The 21,219-nt window shown below is 41.0% G+C and overlaps 1 protein-coding gene and 1 long non-coding RNA gene across 8 annotated transcripts in view; one reads left to right on the top strand and one right to left on the bottom strand.

Annotated features, from left to right (window-relative positions):
• Positions 1 to 7,308: 7,308 nt before the first annotated feature.
• LOC102918799 (uncharacterized) lies at positions 7,309 to 19,915 on the bottom strand. Of its 3 annotated transcripts, none has more exons than XR_006062461.2 (3): positions 19,601 to 19,915; positions 18,751 to 18,997; positions 7,309 to 7,538 (listed from the first exon to the last, which is right to left on the bottom strand). It is a non-coding gene; the product is annotated as an uncharacterized LOC102918799 (long non-coding RNA). The 3 variants fall into 3 exon arrangements; XR_013043689.1 differs by lacking the exon at positions 19,601 to 19,915 and adding an exon at positions 15,206 to 15,423 and having other exon boundaries at positions 18,751 to 19,583; XR_006062460.2 differs by lacking the exon at positions 19,601 to 19,915 and having other exon boundaries at positions 18,751 to 19,588.
• Positions 17,925 to 21,219, top strand: part of Masp1 (MBL associated serine protease 1) — a 68,505-nt gene continuing 65,210 nt past the window's right edge. For 2 of the 5 annotated variants that reach the window (XM_042259100.2, XM_006985072.4), the window contains exon 1: positions 17,932 to 18,650. In XM_042259100.2, the coding sequence (XP_042115034.1) occupies positions 18,646 to 18,650 (5 nt within the window). In that variant the 5' untranslated portion in view covers positions 17,932 to 18,645. Of the gene's footprint in view, positions 18,651 to 21,219 lie in introns of all 5 variants that reach the window. The other 3 variants (XM_016003637.3, XM_076548630.1, XM_006985073.4) reach the window with 3 other exon arrangements.

Genomic DNA, 21,219 nt, shown 5'->3' with positions numbered 1-21,219 from the left:
GTTTTTCTGTCCTGCCCAGTCCTGCAGCCGCTTTAAAAAATAATCACTCAGCCGGGCGTTGGTGGCGCACGCCTTTAATCCCAGCACTCGGGAGGCAGAGCCAGGTGGATCGCTGTGAGTTCGAGGCCAGCCTGGGCTACCAAGTGAGCTCCAGGAAAGGCACAAAGCTACACAGAGAAACCCTGTCTCGGAAAAAAAAGGAAAAAAAAAAAAAATAATCACTCAGAGGCTTAATTACAAACTGTTTGGCCTGTTGCTCAGGTTTATTACTAACTAGCTCTTACAACTTAAATTAACCCACTTCTATTCATCTGTATTTTGCCACGTGGCCTCGTGGTGTTACCTGTTCTCTGGTGTATCTTGCTGCTCCAGAGGCTGGCTGGCATCACCCTGACTCCTCCCTTCTTCTCCCTGTATTTCTGCTTGGATTTCTCCACTGGCTCTATGCTGCCTTGCTGTAGGCCAAAGCAGCTTCTTTATTAACCAATGGTAATAGAACATATTCACAGCACACAGAGGGGTTATCCCACAGCACTCCCTTTCCCTTTCCCTCTCCTTCTCCCTCTCCCCCTCCCTCTCTCTCTAACTCTCCCTTTCTCTCTAACTCTCCCCTCCCTCTTTCTCTCCTCTCCCTTTCCCTCTCTTCTTCCTCTCCTCTCTCTACCTCTCCCTTCCCTCTCCCTCTCCTCTTCCTTCCTTTCCCTCTCCTCTCTCTACCTCTTTCCTCCCTCTCCTCTCTCTCTTTTCCTATACCTCTCCTCTCCCTCTCCCCTCCTTTCCCTCTCCTCTTCTTCTCCCTCCCCTGCCCCTCTCTCCCCCTCTCTTTCCTTCCCAGCTGTGACTACCATGTGACCAGCTAACTCACACCCCTGCATCTTTGCCTTTCTCCCATGATGCACTGAATTCTCTCTTGAACCATGAACCAAAACACTTTGAGCAGGTATTTGGTTACAGAGACCAGAAAAGTGATTAATGTGGTCTGTATTGCTGCATCTTCTATCCAAATAGGCAATGGGATACTGTGGTTATAGTTCTAGGTCATATAGCTGCACACATATTATTATTTGGTTGATGGGTGATGTCGTTTCATATGCTGTGAATATGTATTGCTCTGATTGGTTGATAAATAAAGCTGTTTGTCCAATGGTGAGGCAGAATAAGGTTAAGCGGGACATCTAACTAGAGAGAGAGGAAGGAGAAAGACAGAGCAGAGGAGATGCCGCCAGCCACCGTGAAGAGAAGCAAGATGTAAAGGTACCAAAAAGCCACAAGCCACATGGCAAAGAATAGATTTATAGAAATGGGTTAATTTAAGATGTACGAGCTAGCTAGCAAGAAGCCTGAGCCATTAGGACATATCATTTGTAAATAATATAAGCCTCTGTGTGTTTATTTGGGTCCAAGCGGCTATGGAACCACAGGGCTGTGGGAACCGGGTGGGACCAGAGAAAACTTACAACTACATTTGGTAAGTGAATAACACTGGACAACAATTACAGTGCAAATAATATTTAGGTTTGACAGATGTAAACTGTTATTTTAATTATGCCTTTCCTAGTCCTCAAAATTACACAGAATGTTTTGCTTCTAGTAAAAATATCTTTAAAAAAAAGAGTAAAGACTTCTTTATGTATAAAATTTGAAAAAAGTTGCTTACCAGTAAACCCATATGAAAAGAAATATTCAAGAAAGTGATGCAGACAAAGAAAAAAATACTGAAGGAAATATGGAGTATACAGAAACAAAGGCACCTAATGGGTAAATATCTAAGATTATCTTTATCATTATTTCTGTTTTTAAAAATATGGATGGCTGCTTACTTAAATAAAACCAGTGGGATATGGAATTATAATGAATACTTAAGGAGAGTTAATGACCACAGTAATATAAAGATGTAGAACAGGAAAATGGAAATTATCAAAAATTTCTTATAATACACAGGAAGAGTATAATATCAGTTGAGCTATATAATGATAAGTTAAGCTATAAAACAAATAGTGAAATAACAAACCAATTATAGCTATAGATAGAAAGAAATGGCAATGGATATGCTATTTCTAATTTAAATTAATCTAAAGGTCAGGGGAAAATATGAACAAAATAGACAAAGATTTGGACAAATAGAGCAAAAGGAACATTGTGACATGTCGAATCCAATTGCAATAATATTCATTTTAAATGTAAATGTCTGAGTTGGCAAGATGGGAGAACGGGAAGTCCCCTGCTTATACCCTCATAACTCTTAAGAATTTGGTAATCATACATAGTCTTGTGTCTTAACCAGGTGCATTGCAATCTACAGACCCAGCTGCAGATTCAACAACAGCTATGTGACTCACTTCTACTCCACTGATCCCTGAGACAACCCCATAAATCCAACAAGAAGACAATAGGAAAGGACCTTCAGTTGATGAAACCAGTCTGTGAAGAAGAGAAGAGATATTCATTCTCTAAATGATAGACACTAACTCAAGGCTATTGGGATAGTAAGGAGCCAGCACCTTTCTCTAAATGATAGACACTAACTCAACACTATTGGGATAGTAAGGAGCCAGCACCTTTCTCTAAATGACAGACACTAACTCAAGGCTATTGGGATAGTAAGGAGCCAGCAAGGTGCTACAGACAACTGAAATTGGGGAAACAATGCAGAAACAAAACCCAAAGTTATATCTAAAAGTAGAAACCACAGAAATTCTAGAGCTGAAAAACATAACGATAGAACTGAAAGACACAGAGCAAAGCTTCAGTGAAGATGAGACCAAGACCATGCAGAAGAAATAGCAAGAACATTTTTCAAATATTTTTAAATGATTTCAAATGTATCTTATGCAATTAAAGAAACCAAAAATGAAAAGTGAAAAACTCAGAATGTATCTATAGGATGAGATTAAGTAAGCAACTACATGAGTTATGGGAGATTTTGGAAGAGGAGAAAGAGTTACTATGGTTATATTTTAATTTAAAAAAATAAATTAAAAAAGGAAGAATCAATTAAAATTTCTACATTCTAAGAGATATATACAACCGGATACTTGAAACTTAAGTCTCTAATGAAAAAAACTAATAATATCAGTAGACACAGAGCAAACTGTCAAAAGAGAAGAGGTTATCTTAAAAGTAGAAAGAGAAAAGAGATATATACATAAGTCAGCTGACTTACCAGCTAAAACTTTAAAAGAGATAATGGGATGATACAGTCAAGGTACTAAAAACCAAATTAAAAAAAAAAAAAAACACAAGAATTCTATACCCAGCAAAGCTATTCTTTAGACAAGAATGAGAGACAGTGATAAAGACATAAAAGACATTCATAAACTAAAAAATCTGGGTGAGTGTGCTGTAATTATATGTGACCCACAAGGAATAAAAAGAAATGAAACTAAGTAACAATATGAGAACTTCTGAATTACAGAACTCACCTATTTGATAAGGTGAATTATTAAAGGTTGGTACCAATCAACATACGAAAAGACAAGGTTCTGAATTTTATAACCCCTCCGACACTGAAATCCTGAGACCCAAATATCCAAAGATAAAAATCCCAAGTCATAATAACAAAATATTTAATGTTCCAAATGTTGAAATCCTGAAAGCCTGCAGCATGATAATGGCCATTTCCATGAAAACTAAAAATACTATGTAAAAGGAATAGAAAGCTGAATTCTGGTAAAGAACACGTGCTTTCTTTGGTTGTGCCCAGAGCAGTTGCCAAATTATTCAATCATGTATTGTCTGTGCCCCTTTCATACATAGTGTGTCAGGGAGTGAAGTGAATTTGGGTCAAAGACATTTGCTGATTAGTCCCCTACCATGTGACGAAGCAGACTGAGAAGTCAGTAGAGTCTTGGTTAGTGACTCAGCTGTTGAAAGAGGCAGACTTCTCCTACTAACTACTAAATATAACACAGACAAACTACTGCATGCTTTGCTGTAGCTGGCTGGCCATTGCGTTTTCAAAACTGTTTCCACTATGTTTAAGTCAGATACACACAATGTGTGCACCACCAGGGAAAATCAGAGAACCTAGCCATTTGTTTCTGTATTTCGAAATGAAAGTGAAGCATCCTGGATGGTATTGGAATGTTTTGCAAACTTTGATGAGAAAATAAACTTCATCTGAATCCGTGGTTATGACATACATGGAATCAAAGAGTTTAAAGGTGAATTTCAATGTGTTACCAATCAGGTTTGGTTTTTTTTCCCCCCTCATTCAACCCAGGGTATTTGGTGGAAATTTTTGACAAGTGGATTGGCCACATGATAATGACAAAAATTTTAATGTCAAAATGCGTCATTTGTCTGCATTGACATTCCTTCCAGCTGATGAAAATCCAGGAGCTCTTAATGAATTCAAGCCACATTTGCAAGAAGCCAGCAGAGTTACTGGCCAGTTTGAAAGTAATTATGTTCAGGGTAGGGCGAGAAGGCACTTACGCAATGGTGTTTTTTGATCACTAGTATTGTTTCCATAAAATCTGAGGTCTGTATATGAGTAAACAGGGAATGGATTTCTCTGTGTTCCCAAAACAGCACAGAAGGGTGGCCCTAGCTGTGGAGAAATTACGTAGGGAATATACACCTTGGTGGATACCAGTTCACAGGAGACTATCAAGTAGAGCAGCCTTGCAGAACAAATAAGAGTAAATATGTTCCTCAAGGACAGCCATGGCCTTAAAAAGTCAGCTTTGCCATGATGTAGGACTTGAAAGCACAGTGACTGTAAAAGATGGCCTGCGCTAGGAGAACCACCTCATTGAGCTGCTCATAATCGATGACTCTATCATACTTTTTCATCATAAATTTATTTCTCCTTGGTCTTTATCTTATTTTATAGTTTTTCTACTATTTTTAATTACCAGCATTTCTTACCATCCTATGCTATACATTTCACCAATCCATTTTTTTCTAATATGGGAGGGAGAGTATAGATTACAAAGACATCTAGAGAGTTCTAATCTACTTCACTTTGTGCCTTTTTTCTTTCTCTTTTTCTTTTTTCCTTTCTTCTTCTCTCCCCCCTGCAACCTCCCCCCTCCCCCCCCGCTTTGGCTGATTTAACTCCATAAAAGTACATTATCACAAAGTTGGCCTTGTGTGTAAGAATTCTGCATGTTTATAAAAAAAATAGAAATCTCTTCAATAAATGAAAAAAGGTCCTTTTTGTATATCTACATTTGTGAACCATAAAATTTCTAGGATCACATTTTGCCTGAGTCCACAGTCGCTGGTGACCAACCATGAATTTATTTTGGAGACTGAGGTTCCTTTTATTACTTCCAGGCAATTTTGTGGAAGAAGAAGACAGTTTTGTGAAGGTGCCAACAAGCCAAGTGCAGTTGTGTGGCCTCATTCACATGTCCAAAATGTGGTTGCTATTCCAAACATTACCCCAAAGGGGCTGGAACATCATGCCCAAACCAGGGGATATTCCAGAGGCGCTGCAGATCTCAACACAATGCCACATGGAGGCAAGAGGGGCTGTGGTTCTGAGACAACAGGGTTGGTAGAGAACGCAGACAAACCCAGATCCTGGACTGAAGCCCTAGCTCGCTCCAGCAGCTTGAAGGCTGTTGATGGCCATCCATTACTATTATCAGTACAAATCATCCTGCCCCAACCACCAGCTCCTTTAGCCTTCAATGCAGTAAAATCTATACTGTGTCCCTTGACCTGGGGAAGGGTCTCAGTGCAGCTCAGTTGCTACCTCTGCTGTAACCACTATCCCAGTATGCATCAGCTGGCTCCAGAGGAAAAACCAGATGTTTGGAGTCCAGGGTGAGCTGTCTTTCTTTTCCCCGGGGTCCCTGGGAATGAGTGCTGGCTGGCTTTGTGATCAAGAATGGCCACTTTTGACTGATCTCCATTACCACATTACCACAGGCGACTGCACATATAAAGTTGGTGAGCACAATTATCAGCTATAGTGACATGTGTTTATACAGTTCACTTCAGAGCTATTTTCTCCATGACTGATTTCACTGTTGGTGACCTTTATGCTCATGATAATGCCATAAGAGTACTTGAACATTATGCTTATAAAACTACATCTTTCCTTATTGCCTATTTTGTTAGATAAGGTGGTATGTTTTCCATGCTTCTCAAATCTTCTTTTAAATGTAAATGAATTTTAAGTCGTACTTGGAGGATTTTGATCTTTGAGGATTCCAATATTCAGAATTATTGTCTTCAGAATTGCATATTTGTGAATCATGGCCCAACCTCCAAGACAAATGTAAAATCAAGTTGAAATATGGAAACACAACAACTTACAATAGTTTGGCTTCTGACCATAAACTTTATGATGGTGTGAATTAATATCTCCCCATTAGGATTTAAAAAAAAAAACCTTAAATGGAGAAATAGACTGAAGTACAATAATAGAAGGTGATTTCAGTGTCTCCTTTCCAACAATGTTCAGGTCATCTGAACAGAAAAAAGAAATAGAAACAAGTGACTTGAATAATACTATCATCCAAGTAGGGCAGGCAGTTATAGACAAAACATTTCATTAAGGAACAAAATATACATTTGACTCAAGTGAAAATGTTGTATTCTCCAGGATATAGAACTGAGAGAAGAAATAAAGTCTTTTTTTTTCTTTTCATTTTTTGTTTGTTTGTTTGTTTTAGGGAAAATGGGGAGACTGAAGCAATGGCTCAGCAGTGAAGAGCACTTATTGCTCTTGCAGAGAACTGGAGTTCAGTTCCACCAGCATCCATACTGGGCAGTTCACAACCACCTGTAGCTCCAGCTCTAGTAGATCTGATGGTGTCTTCTGGCTTCCACTGGTACCTACTCATATGTACATATAAAATCCACAACACACAAACACACACACACACACACATAAAAATAGGAGAAATATTTTTTTAAAAGAAGAAAGACATTGTATCAGGCATTTTTTCAAACACAAATGAAACTATAAATCATAACAGAAGTAACTTTCAAAAATTCAAAAACGTGGAAATCAAGCAATGTTCTCCTGAAAAATTCAGTGAGTCAAACAAAACAGCAAGAGAGAAATATAAAAGTATCTAAAAAGTAAAAATTAAATCAAACTACACCAAAAGCTATGAAGAGCAACAGACAATCATAAAATGGAAATTTGAAGCAATACATGCTCACATTCAGATAAATACTGAGTATAGTCATGTCTGCTTATGCTCCTAGTACTCAAGAAACTCAAATAGAAGGCTAAAGAGCCAGAAGCTAGTCTGAGCTATGTAGGGAGATGCTGCTGGGTCCTAACAGCTCCTTCGGGGAGAGGGTGAGAAGGTGCGGAGTCAATGACACAGATCCTGGGAGTCAGGTGAAAGGCAAACAGCAGACTCCTTTATTCAGTAATGGGGAAAGCCTTATACACCCTCCTCCCAGCACCCAGCTGAGTCCTGATCTGGCGACATTGTGTGGTCATTCCTCATTGGCTGGACATAATCAGGAGCTCTGGATAGCAATTTGGTGACATTGTGGGGTCCTCCCTCATTGGCTGGGCATAATCAGGAGCTCTGAACAGACTCTATCTGAAAACACCAGACCTAATCAAAAAGAAGGTAAAAAGATCACAAACAAATTAATAATAGACTTCAAGGAACCAAACCAGGGCAGCAATAATGGCAATAATAATATGCTAATTTAAATGTTATCAGAAGGTAAGAAATAATAAATGATAAATGTTGTTTTACCCTCCTCACATCGGCTGTACTTTAAACTACTAGCTGCCCAACCGCTAAGGCCATAACCTGGGGGGAATTCTGTTCCCCAACACAATGGCTCTGTGGCTGCCACTAAAGGTAGTGCTAACTAAATCTCTATCCTTCTAATAAAACTTAAGATTCAAAGGCTAGAGTGAAAACCTGTGAGCTCAGAGAGTTAGAGTGCCAACTGGCTAACTTTCTCTTTGCTGGCATCCTGGAAGCTGCTCCCTTCCACACCTCCCCAATGAAAGAAACCCATGTTAAGCTCCTTCCTGCTGCTTCCTGTCAACCACTTGCTAACCCCGCCCCTCTGAGCCCAGGTTAATTTTATTTAATTAGTGCAAATGCAACACATCTTTACACAGTTAACAAATGCAGCATGAACAAATGTAACACATCTTTGCCTAGTTAAACAAATATTCAACAACAAATAAATATTAAAGCAGAATAATTGAAATAAAGAATAGAAAGACCATGCAAAAATTAAAGAAAAAAAAACTCAAAAACTAACAATTGTCTTTCTGAAATGACAAATGAACAACTCTGTAAGTATCTATCCAGAGGCAAAAAGTTTTAAATAAATAAAAGTGTACAGGAGAGATTATGTCTATAGAAACACAAAGATTATGTCTATAGAAACATAAAGGATCATAAGACACAACTTTGTAAAAATTTATACCAACAATTAAATAACATGAAATAAATAGGTAAACAACTTACCAAGACTGAAATGTGAAGAAATAGAACCTCTCAACACACACCAATAATACATAAACAGATTGACTTAATAATCAAAAACTAGATGGGTGGTGGTGATGCATGTCTTTCATCCCAGCAGTTGGGAGGCAGAGACAGGTAGATCTCTGTGAGTTCAAGGCCAGCTTGGTCTACAGAGTGAGTTCCAGGACAGTCAGAGCTACACAGAGAAACCCTGTCTTAAAAAACTACCCCCCCCCAAATAATTAATAACTTAAGAAATAATTTTAAAACTTTCTAACAAATAAAAACCAAAAGCCAGTGGTTTATCACTAAAACACTAATATCAATACTTCTCAAGCTCTTCTAAAAAGTTGAAAAGGAAGGAAAACACCCAGACTCATTTTGTAGAGCCAACATTACTTATGACCAAAACCAGACAATGATACTATAAGAAAAGAAATCTATAGGCCAACATTATTGATAGACATAGGGACTGACTCCTCAACAGGGCAGTAACAATTAAATTTAATCGTTTATTTTGAAAGAGAAAACATGACAAAGTAGAATTTCCCATTGGAATGCATGAATGTACTGTTTGAGTGTGAAATGTCCCCATAGACTTGGGTAATTTGAACACTTGGTCCCCAACTGTTGGTGCTGTTTGGAAAGTTGACAAACACTGGGAGATGAAACTTCACAGGAGAAAGTGTGTCACTGGAGGTGGGCTGTAAGGTTTTATAGCCCAGACTCTCTTCCCGTTGGTTCTCTGTTTCCTGGATGCAGATACAATGTGACTACATCAAACTTCTATGGCCATGCCTTTCTTGCCTCAATAGCTGTAACCCTGAAACTGTAAGCCAAAGCAAACTCTTCATCCTTTAAGTAAATTCTTGTAAGGTGTTTGGTCACAGCAACAAGAAACATTATTTATTCTGAAGGGGTTAAACACTCCTACTTTCACAACTGAATTTAGGTTCCAGTTCTCTGAGAAGGGTAAACATATGTCTTTTCCAACAAAGGACCATTTATCTACAAGGTCCTTACATTCAGGGTCGAGGGAGAGAGCAAACACAGAGGGTCTAAGTCAGCCTCATGGAATCTCAAGGACAAACCAGCAACCCTCTTCTAAGCCATGTCCAAGCTTGTGCAGATGTGTCCAAAAATGAGAAGACTAAACCTCAGCCAATTAGAAATATACTAATGTAACTGCTGCTTGCTTAAGCTAATTATGTAGCTGACCCTAAAATTCCCCTCAGCTGTGCTTAAAATGAGCCTCCATGTCCCTCTCGGGGTCGTTGCCATTTTGTACAGGTGAACAACCCCACATGCGTGCTGGTGTAATAAATGCTCTTTGTTCTTTCATAGTACTTGAGTCTGGGGTCTTCCTTCAGCATTTCTTCGGACCGTACAATACAGAAGTCGGTGTCAGGAGTGGGGTTGCTGCTGTGATAAACCTTTGGAAGTGGCTCGGGAAATCTTGGGGCTGCAGGCTAGAGGAGATCCAGAATGCTTGCTGTAAAGCAGAGCTTAATGTGCCGTTCTCATTGGCATTTGGGAGATGAGAATTCTGAAAGAAATGTGATAGATAGCGGAGTACTGGCTCTTGAGGTTTCAGAGAGGAATCGGGGGTCAATAGGGAACCAGGCTGGAGGTCATTCATGTGATATTGTAGCGAAGAATCTGCGTTCATTTTGGCCATTTCTAAGAACTTACATGGGGCTGGATTCAAAAGTCACAGCCTAATTTGTTCGGCAATAGTCAGTTTCAGGCTGTGGCATGGTTATTGCACATTATTCTTCTCCTATGGTGAAAAAGAGCAGCAGGTGGAGCAGAAACAAGCACATAAATCATGCAATTTTATGAAGAAAAGATTATGAACAAATTTAATGTTGTAGATAAGGCAGGTCCTGAGACTGCAGTGAAACTACTGAAGAGGTTAACATCATAAAAAAGAAACATTTTTTTGTCCCAGGACAATAAGAAAAGTGCCCTGAGGATAAGACCACAACCTTCACCCATTCCATCTTAAGATGATGCAAATACATTTTCAAGGAGAGGCCTTGAATTGAAAATATAACTAAAGGAATTCCCTAATCAAAAACAGTTGCCTAGAAACATGTTTTCCTAATTCAGCAACCAATACAGAGGCCACTACAGCTTTGGCCCAAGCTAGGGCAGGCTATGTCTAGCTGACAGCGTAACTTGATAGTGTCATCCATGAGGTACCAATTTTGCAGCAAAATAAAGCCAAGCTAGCAATGTAGATCATAGGCTATTGGAGATATCAAAATTATAGGATGCCCATCGAGACAAGTCACAGTATGGAATGGAGCTGGACCACAAGAGAGGGCACGTTTGCTGCAGTGGCAGAGGGGAGAGCTTACTCTTTGTTGTTGCATCCTAGATGATTTCATCATGAGGCCCAGATATCGGACACAGAGAAGCCAAATTGTTGTTTGCCTTAATGGGATTTGGTCTCTCCTTGTTATGTCCCAATCCTCCCTTTTGGAACGGTAATGTTGACTTCAGGTCATTGTATGTTGGAAGTATATACCTTGCTGTTTGGAGGTGTTTGTTTGTTTGTTTGTTTGTTTGTTTGTTTGTTTTAATGTAACAGGGACATTCACAGTTAAGAGCCTGCCTTGAGTCTCAGAAGAGACCTTTGACCTTGAACAGACTTTGGATTGTTAAAGACCACAGGAAATTTTAAGTTGGAGAGAATGCATTTCAAGTCATGAGATTGTCGTGTGTCTATGAGGGCCAAAGGAGCAATGCTTGTGCTTTAAACATGAAAAGTCCCCCATAGGTTTCTGTGTTGAAGTACCTGAGCCTCAGTTAGTGATGCTATTTTAGGAGGCTGTGGAACCCTTGGGGGAGGTGGACTCTTGCTGTAGGAAGTAGATCGCTGTGGGGGGATGGTCCTGGTCTCACTTCCCACCTGCTGCCTGCTGCCTTAGACACAATGTCACCAGCTGCCTCATTCTACTGCCGCTGTCTTCTCTACCATAATGGGCGGTGACCCTTCCTTCACACTGTAAGCCAGATTAGACTTGCTCTATCTCTAGTTGCTTCTCATGGGTATTTAGTCACAGCGAACTAGTGCAAACTGCTTGATACCTGCCAATCGATAAACATGATAGTGTGACGAAATGGACAAAAACTGTATGATCACCTCAACAGATGGAAAAAAGAATTGACAAAGTTGGATGTCCTTCCACGATACTAGCAAAGTATAGAAGTAATGTATCTTTTGTTGTTGTTATTGTGTTATTGTTGTTGTTTGTTTTGGAGACAGGGTTTCTCTGTGTAGCCATGCCTGTCCTGGAACTCGCTTTATAGACCAGGCTGGACTCAAATTCAGAGATCTGCCTGCCTCTGCCTGAGATTAAATGCATGTGCCACCACCACCCAGGTATGTTAACATATGTTAATCTAACAAAGGCCATATATGACATGCTTGTAGAAACATTATACTCAACTATTAAGAAAGACAAAGCTTTTCCTTTCCTCTTACATCAGAACAACACAAGAATGTTCTTTGTGCTGGTACCGCTCAACATACAGTTAGTACTGGATAGAACAATAAGAAAGAGAGAAATAAATAATTAATTCAAAGATATACATGTTATAAAGAAAAAGGTTAAATTGACATGCTCTTTCATATAGAAAGCTTTAAAAGTCTATTAAAGAAAATCGTTAAAATTAATTTCAGGCTACAGAGTCAACCCACAAAAATCAGTAGCATTTCTATATATTAAGATCAAACTAGTAAAAAAGAAACTGTGAAAAACAATTCATTTACAATACCAACAAAAACATTAAATCATTTAGGAATTAATTTAACCAGGGTGATAAAACATTAATATACTGAAAACTATAAAAGATTGGTGAAGCAAAGTAAATAAACTATAAACAAATGTCCCCTATCATGGATTTAAAGAACTGATATTAAAATTTCTGGGCCAGCAGGATTGTCTGGTAGGCAAAGGTCTTCGCTACCAAGATTGAGGACCTAATTTCAAACCCAGGAATGCAAGTGATGGAAAGAGAGAATCAACTCCCCCAAGTGGTTCTCTGACCTCCTCATGTGTTCCATGACACATATGCCTATACATATGACACAAAATGAATAAATATAAAACATATAAATAAAATGAAATACCCAAAGTTATATACAAATATAATGCTATCACTCTCAAAATTCTAATGACATTTTTCACAGTAGTAGAAAAAATATCAAAATTTTTTTAGAACCACAAAATAGTCCAAATAGCTTCCAAAAAACTTTACATAAAAGAATAAAGTTAGAGGCAGCATAATTCATGATTATACACTTAGTGAAAGTAGCATTTAAATATATAACATTTAAGTCAAAATAACTTGATAATGGTACAAAAATAGATATGTGGACTAATGCACATAATAGAGACCCCCCCCCATAAATAAAATTCAGATGCAGTCAGCAAATCTTTGTCAAAGCTATCAAGAATACCCCACGGGGGAAAAGACAGGCTCTTCAATAAATAGTATTAAGAAAACTATCCACATTAAAAAAAAAAAAGAAAGAAAGAAAAGAAATCAGGGCCTTAGCTAATATTAAACAACAACACAAAAAATAATTTAAAATAAATTAAATACAAATACATTAGAAGAAAACACGTTAGTTTGTTGGTTGGCTGTATGGCAGTACTGCTCTGAGAGACTGTGAAACACTAGAAAATGGGGCTTCACTGGAGGATGTAGGTTGCTATGAGGGTGAACCGTCAGGCTTAGAGGTCTTTCCTACATGTGACCATGCCACAAGTCACACTGCAAGCTTCCACCACTACAGAACACCACCTCCCATGTGCCCATGAAACCAGGAACTAATTTCATCTGTCAGATATTTTCTTCTAGAAGATACATATGTTAATTTGTTGAATCTATGCATTCTACAATGTCATCTATTTTAAATTATATTGTATATCATAGATATATAAAATTTTGTACTGTGTTGTGATAATTGAAAGTCTTTAACTTTTTCATGATGATGGTCATTCTGACTGAGGTGAGATGGAATCGCAATGGAATTTTACTATGAAGTTCCTTGATGGCTAAGGATGCTGGTTTTTTGTTTGTTTGTTTGGTTGGTTGGTTGTTTTTATTCATTGGATGTTTGTACTTCACCCTCTTTGTGAACTGTCTATTCATTTCATTTATTACTTAGGTTTTTTGACTTTAGAGTATTCAGGGTTTTTAGTTCTTTATATAGTCTAGGCATTGGACTTCTGTCAGACATGTAGCTGGCAAAGATTTCCTCTTGTTCTCTCTGTTGTTTTTTGCTAGATTATTCTCTCTCTCTCTCTCTCTCTCTCTCTCTCTCTCTCTCTCTCTTTCTCTCTCTCTCCCTCTCTCTCTTTTCTTTTCAGAAAGTCTCTCCCTATACCTGTATCTTGATACACTTCGCTGTTTTGCTCTAACAGACTCCGGGTTCCAGGTCTTACATAAAGTCCTTGGACACACTTGAATTGATTTTTGTGCAGTGTGAGAGATGCGGATCTAGTTCCGTTCCCCTACACGTGGACACCTAGTTTTCCTGGCACTGCTGTTGAAGAGGTCTCTTTTCTCCAATGTATATTTTTAGCATAGTTGTAACAAATAAAGTCTTTTATGTGTAACAGGCCCTAAGGACTCTGTCAGAAAACCCTTAGAACTGATAAACATGTACAGTAAAGTAGCAGGGTGCAAAATCAACATACAAGAATCAGTACCTTTCCTATATACTGAAAAATAATGTGCTGAGAAAGAAATCAGGAAATAACCTCATTTATAAGAATATACATGGGAATAAACCCAATGGAGGGAGTGAAAATCTCTACAATGAAAATTGTAAAACACCAAAAAAGAAATAGAAGATACTAGAAAACTGAAAGACTGCCCATAACTATGGATGCACAGAATTAATATTGAAAAAAAAATGGCTATACAATCAGATCCAATCTGTAGATCCAATGGAATCACCATCAAAATTTAAATGTTATTCTTCACATAAAGAGAAAAAAATTCTAAAACTCATATAGAAGCAAAAAAAGAAAGAAAGAAGGAAGGAAGGAAGGAAGGAAGGAAGGAAGGAAGGAAGGAAGGAAGGAAGGAAAGAGCCCAGATAGGCCAAAGTCATCCTGAGCAAAAGGAACAATGCTGAGAAAGAAAAAAAAAAAAATCACCCAGACTTCCAGTTATACTACAGAGCCACAGTGACAAAAAGACAAACCTATGCATAACTCAGTGGACGAGGTGACCCAGATTCACACCCAGATGGCTACCACCTCCCTCCCTGGATTTGGATATATATATATATATCTCCATAATGGCATGTGTCATGAATATTCAAATTCAGCAAAAGGTATCAAGTCTACTAATGGAAGACTGAGTCTTGGGATTGAGGTCAGGCAGGCCTGAACTCCACATGGCCATTATCTACTTACAGGCACTCATAATTTCTCTAAACCTTGATGCTTGCATCTGGGAGAACATGTGACTATTCCCTGCAAGAACATATAGGCATTTCTGAAGAAGCCTAAATAGGTCGTGAAATCTAAGACAACCTTAATTCTAAGGTACTCTATGTTGTAGGCATCAAAAATGGTGCAGTCATGCCAGGCAGGGTTTCGTGGTTTCAGATTCAACAACCACACTGTGACTGAGTGAATTTGAGTCTCCTGGGATGAAGCGTGGGGATTCTTTTAACTTCCCACACTACTGTGATGACCTGGACGGTCAGATGTCATGATATCTGGCAGACTGCTGGTCAATGTGCTGAACAACCTAACCTTTATTTTTGTTTTGCTTTGGTTTTTGAAGCGGGTGTTGCTGTCCAGCCTAGACCAGCATCGAATCCACTGTCTTCTTGCCTCTTTCCTGAGGGTAGGGATTATAGTGGTGCTCCACCACATCTCCCTCCACACTCTTAATTCCAAATTGCACTCTGCAGTCCTTTGATTCTCAGCTATTCAGGAGGAAGCCTGGCTTTCAGGCTTTGCCCCCCACCCTGCAAAAGAAAAATCCATTGGCAAAATTCTTTACATTTTCTGACACATTAGTAGAGTTCCAGAAACTTTCACTCAGATGCCTCAACATAAATACTTTGGTAGAAAATGTAAACCCCAGTATTCCAGAGCAGGAATGCTGTAGGACACATTTCCTTAGAAGCTGCCCTTCTGAGAGGGCTTCCTGACTGTAGTGTGAGGCTCTGAGCCCAGCCCTGTGGTCCCCATTTCTTTGCTTAGCACTGAAGAGCTCTTTGGTTCCTTGCGTACATTTTAAGCCATTCTTGTTAACCTTTTAAAGACACGAATTGAATCTTTCCAAACATGATTTTCCTTAATGTCCGTGTTAGGATTTTGAGTAGTAATGACGACACTGTCAACCACCGAAGAAGTGAATGGCACCGCTGTGAGGGCTCCTCTGGCCTGTCTCTGCACAGACAAACAGCCCGCCATCCGGGCATCTTTCCACACCCACACCATGCTCTGGGAGCTCGCACTCCAACTGACGCCACCCGAAGAACGCAGGTGACTTGTCTGAGGCCACAGAGCATGAGCCCAGTGCTCCAAACCCCAGAGCAGCGTGGGCATCCTTCCACACCCAGGTCTGATGAGCACACCTCAAGGAGTCTTAAAAAAAAAAGTCCAAACCAGCAGGAGCTGCGAGTCACACCCAGAGCCTTCACCACACACACCTCAGTGAGTGCCTCCACTCCAGCAGCTCCGACTGAGCCTTGGCTGACTCCTACAGAAGGCACATACCAGATCTGCTGCATATTGCCAGGACTTTAGCTCAGAATATCCTTCAAATGTCTCCCATTGATCACTGGCAGCCTTAAAAAAGCAAGGCAGGGAGCTATTCCCGGAGGTCTAATTGCTCTGTGTGACACTTTACGAGGGGCAGCTTATGGCTTCCCCTCCCAAGCCCTTCCCTCTGTGCCCAGATCCTGAATAAACGCCTTCCCTAGCGTGTATGCGGAATCCAGGGAGGGCGGGCTGGGCTGCAGGGAGAATTGTGGGGCTCCTTTCCCGGGCAAGGCCACTGCGCCCTGTGTACATCTTGCCAAGTTCTTTCTCCTTTGGTTTGAAAACCCTTGTGTATTCCAAAAGAAATGCAACCCATGTGTTTCTGATTCATTTACACTTAAATCATTAAAATATTGTTTTGTGAGAGTTATTTGATGTCTAAAGAGCCTGACAGTCTGCTTAATGGGAATTTTACAGACTTTTCTTTTTATCCTGCCTGAAACAGAGAACACTTCTCTCAGACAATGTCAGAGTCCAATCCTCCCTCCTCATCACACACACTTGCACCTGCACTATCAACCAGACACAGCCTGGTAATCATGCCAAGCACACAAGGCTAACACTCAGGAGCTACAAAATAGAGAAATTGGGGAGAAAATGGGCAAGAATTACAGTGAATGTCAAGTCATTGCCCCCCCCCCAATATATCAAAGGAGTGCTATCTAAGGGTGAAGAACGTGTGTTTGTCACCTTGATTCAAGTGGCAGGTAGCCTTCCGGATGACTGAAGGGCACCTTCAGTCTGCGATCATAATCTCGCTTGTGCCTTATTACAGCTTCCATCCAGCAAACACGGAGACCAGATGAGGAACAGTGGCCAGCCTAAAGTGCTCAGCCAGGGTGGACAGAAAACAGAGGTCACAGCTAAGTTCTGGATTTGTGTCTAAAGCTCCTTTCGAATGATTCAAAATTGAGTTTCTCTGTTAGTGGATGTGTGCATCACACAAAGGCCACATTCATATGATACATTACAGAGAGCTGGTATCACAGAAAGTGTAAGAGATTGGATTGCTCCTCCCCTTCAAGCTGTATAGCCAACTTTGTGGGTAGTGTCTTCATTGGAAAGTGGACATAACACCGCCAATGACCTGAACAGGACACATGCGTGCTTGAAGGAATGAGTTTGAAACGTGGTTGGCACAGTGCCACTCTGAGTACCAGCTGGCTTGAAGAAGCAATAGCCTCAGGAGTGATCATGGGTATCTGGAGGTCTTGGCCAGTCATAACCTTGCCAAGTCATCATTCCTTCACCTGTAAAAGATGTGTCACAGAGAACCCTCAGAAGTTTGTGAAAGTAATTTAGATGGCATTTGTGCCTAGCACAGAGATGCTGCTCAGTGAGTCCCACTTTTACACTCTCTTCGATGATGGCTGCCATTTTTGTGGAGGGGAATATTATTGTGGAGGGGGCTATAGTGTGCAGAGAAGTCAGAATGCAGAGGTTATAGTGTGGTGGGAGTTATAATGTAGGGGTTAATTGTGGAGAGGTTTATATGTGGAGAGCGTCCCCATCTGGTACTGGCTGTCTTTATGAAGAGAGCTAGCTCTTACCACTCAGCTCAGCTTAGATACACTGTACCATTTCTCCACAGATATGGGACACTGACATCTCACAGGCACCGATCTTTCAAGACTCAAAGGTCACTTGGCTCTGACTGTGCTGGAGCCCTTTCCCAAATGGGTAGATTAGACCTCTGCATGCTCAAAGTTGAACAGGACCACACGTCCACCTTTCAAGTGGGCGAGAGTAGGTAGCCAACTACAGAAACTGGTGCTCCCCTCACAGTCTGGGCCAGATGTCCACAGACAGTCTGAGGCATGGGATCTGCATTCTTTTTCATAATCTCCCAGAGCTGCCTTTTGAGTTGGTGGTTTCTGTTTAATTGTTCTTTTGCTGGGGTCCTGAAGAAGAACAAACTATTACAGCCATCAGGAGGCTGAAGAGAAATTGCCTCTCTCTCTGTCTCTCTCTCTGTCTCTCTCTGTCTCTGTCTCTCTCTCTCTCTGTCTCTCTCTCTCTCTGTCTCTCTCTCTCTCTGTCTCTCTCTCTCTCTCTCACACACACACACACACACACACACACACACACACACACACACACCTCTGAGTCTCTCCGATTTTTTTTCTCGAGGGCTGCAGTCCCTCCCAAGGAGGGGACTGGCCAGCAGATCTTCCAAGCAAACAGTTTTGTCAGGTCCCTCTGAGTGTGCATAAGCTCAGTCAGAGAGGGAGAGAGGGAGAGGGGATCTGTTGCAGGCAGGGGAAGGCGTGACCTGAATGGAGAATGCCAGCCAATTCCAGAGACACACAGGGACCTCAGAACAAAGATAAGACATCGCTGACACCACCCCGGGGACGGGGACCAGCTCACAGACAAGTCCGGCAGACGGGACCAAGGCCAGGAGCACACCAGGCAGGAAAATGAGGTGAGTGCCAGGTCAGGGGAAGGTACCGGGTTCCCTCTCCAAGACCAAATGTAGAGCAGCCGGCTGGGTTGGGTCTGACCTTGTCTCTAAGCAGACTCACCTGCTTGCCCTCTGGGTGGCTGGGCATGGGGGATTCTCATCAATCCTCAGGGCTCTGCAAAGGGAGCCCGTCCCTGGGGCACCTTCCCAGAGACTCCGGAGACTCGCAACTTGAAACCAGAGAGTTTGTACAAAGACTGTTCCTGGCTCTGCTGAGGCTCAGATTTCTCCCTCTGCCAGCACAGGGTGCTGCCTACTGGCCAATGTGATCCTCCTCCTCTTGCCCACAAGGCTGATTCTTCATTTTCCTACTCGGCAAAGAGCAATGATTTCTTTCTCGCAACACTTTGAGAGTTAGATAATGTGTTTGTGTGTTTATTTCTTCTAAACGGAAAAGAAACCAGTTCCCCACAGCCCGGCTCATGGTTTCTTGAGCGTTCAGAAGTTTGCCAGTTAAACCTCAATTTAGAAAACTAAAAACCTGTCCCCATTTTACAGTTCCCTATAAATTCTGCATTTCTCACTGAAATCAGAGGCAGCTGGTGACATGAATCAGGCTATGAAATGCACCAAATGGCTCTTAAAGAGACACCACAGCTTTTTAAAGGAGCGTTTGGAATTCTGAAACCTACCGCTTTAAATTCTAACAGGCTTGAAGCTTTTCAATCTTTCTTGTGTCTTAGGCTGCTTGAGGCTCCTCACCAGGCATTTCTTATGAGCTTTCCCAGACTGTCTGAAACCCCAACTATCCTAATTATTTTTTTTTATCACTTTAAGTGTCAAGGCTGCTAGAAACACTCGAAGGTAGTGAGAAAAACACTCCTTAGACGTGTTAAGTCTCCTCACGCCTATTTTCCCATTCATTTTCCTTTTAAATTGGGAGTTTCTGTTTGTTTCTCTTCTTTACTCACCTATTAACCTTGCTGAGTCCAGGGCCAATAAGGGGTTTCAATCTGTGTAACTTTGAATTCCATGTACCTATGGCTCAGAGGAAGAGAAATCTCTAAAAGTGAATTTCGTCATCCTGATCTTCGTAAAGTCTTTCAACCTGCCAGAAATTTTCGTTTTCCTTTCTTCTAAAACAATGGCTTTTTTTTCCTTTGTATGATCTGCTTTATCTGTGTCTCAGCCATTCCAAAGCCTGTCCTTGCCTATGCTTAACCCTCGATTTAGAACGACCCTCCCACTCATTTCCCACCTAGAACTGACTGGGCAGGTTCAACGTTGCTTCCTCATTCCTAATCTCCACCCCCACCCCCGACATGGCACCTCTTCCTTTGTTCACATCTGTGACTGGATTTCTTGTCATCTTTGGAATGGCTGCTTATTTGAATGTCCACTTCCTCTTCCAAGAGATGTGATCAATGTCTTCATCTTTGTAGAATGTCAATAAATATAATTGAGTTGAATTCAATTACTGGGTATCAAAAAGAAGTTTTAGGAGAGCATGCTACTAGCTGTCCCTGAAGGGTCTGGACTCACCAGCATACAGCACTTCAGAGTTTGCAAGACACTTTCCTGAGCATCATCCCCTCTTGGCTTCAGATTTTGTGTGACATCAGAATTAATGGACACAGGAGATAAAAGCAGTTAAGCAACTTGTCCAGAGCCACACTGATGATCTTGAGAAGACCCAGACTCAGTCTTGTGTCTTTGGACTCCAAGTACTTTCCTGCTACGTTCTACTAGGCTCCAATCCCAGCTGCAGATTACAATGGCCTATGGTACTTAAGGAATGCCAACCCTCAGGCAATAGCACAGAATTTCATGCACAGGGTTTGGGGGGTGGGGAGGTGTTCAAACATTAGTATTTTTTTTTTAATTTCCACATAAAGCTATGGGTTTTTTAAATTATTTTTCACAGGATTAATTGCTTTGGCCAGATGCCTGGGCATGATATGGGCATGGACCCAACTTCTTCTGTGAGCTTTTGTTATTCTTCTCTGCTGTTGAAGTTAATTCGCCATATGGTATTTGGCATGATGCGCCATCTCTTAGGGTATACTTTTCATCGTCTGTCAAGCGAGGGTGGTGGGTAAGGGAGCAGCGCCATCTCTTCCAACCCTGAATCTTACACATGGAGTGCTGGTGTTGTGTACACTGAAAAGAGGAGTGAATGGAGACGCTAGGGTACTGCCATCCACTCACCCCACAATCTGACACACGCGGCTTCTTTATGCATCCCTGGTAGCCCGCTCTCCCCCACAGAGACGATGAAATCCCAGCTCTCTATATCACTTTTGACATTTCAAGCAAATGTAGCTCAACTTTTTGATCAGCTGGAGGATAGATAACAGGTGTCAGGAATTGTACAGCCGGTGCCTGGTGCCTCCAAAGCCAAAACATGAGTGTGATGAGAAATGAAAGCTGCCACGCGCATCCTTTGATTCCCAGCCCCTAAGGCAAGCAAGCAAGCATATGCTCCAGCCTCTTACATGAATGGAGAGAACTGCTTCATGTGTCCAAGTCTGCCTTGAGATGCAAAGAACAGAACACTCCACGGGCCTTTCATACACACTCATCAGCTGCC

The sequence above is a fragment of the Peromyscus maniculatus genome, chromosome 12, assembly GCF_049852395.1.
Source record: "Peromyscus maniculatus bairdii isolate BWxNUB_F1_BW_parent chromosome 12, HU_Pman_BW_mat_3.1, whole genome shotgun sequence".
Classification (NCBI taxonomy): Eukaryota; Metazoa; Chordata; class Mammalia; order Rodentia; family Cricetidae; genus Peromyscus; species Peromyscus maniculatus.
Note: the sequence above shows the minus strand (reverse complement) of the source record. Positions and strands in the feature narration are given on the sequence as shown.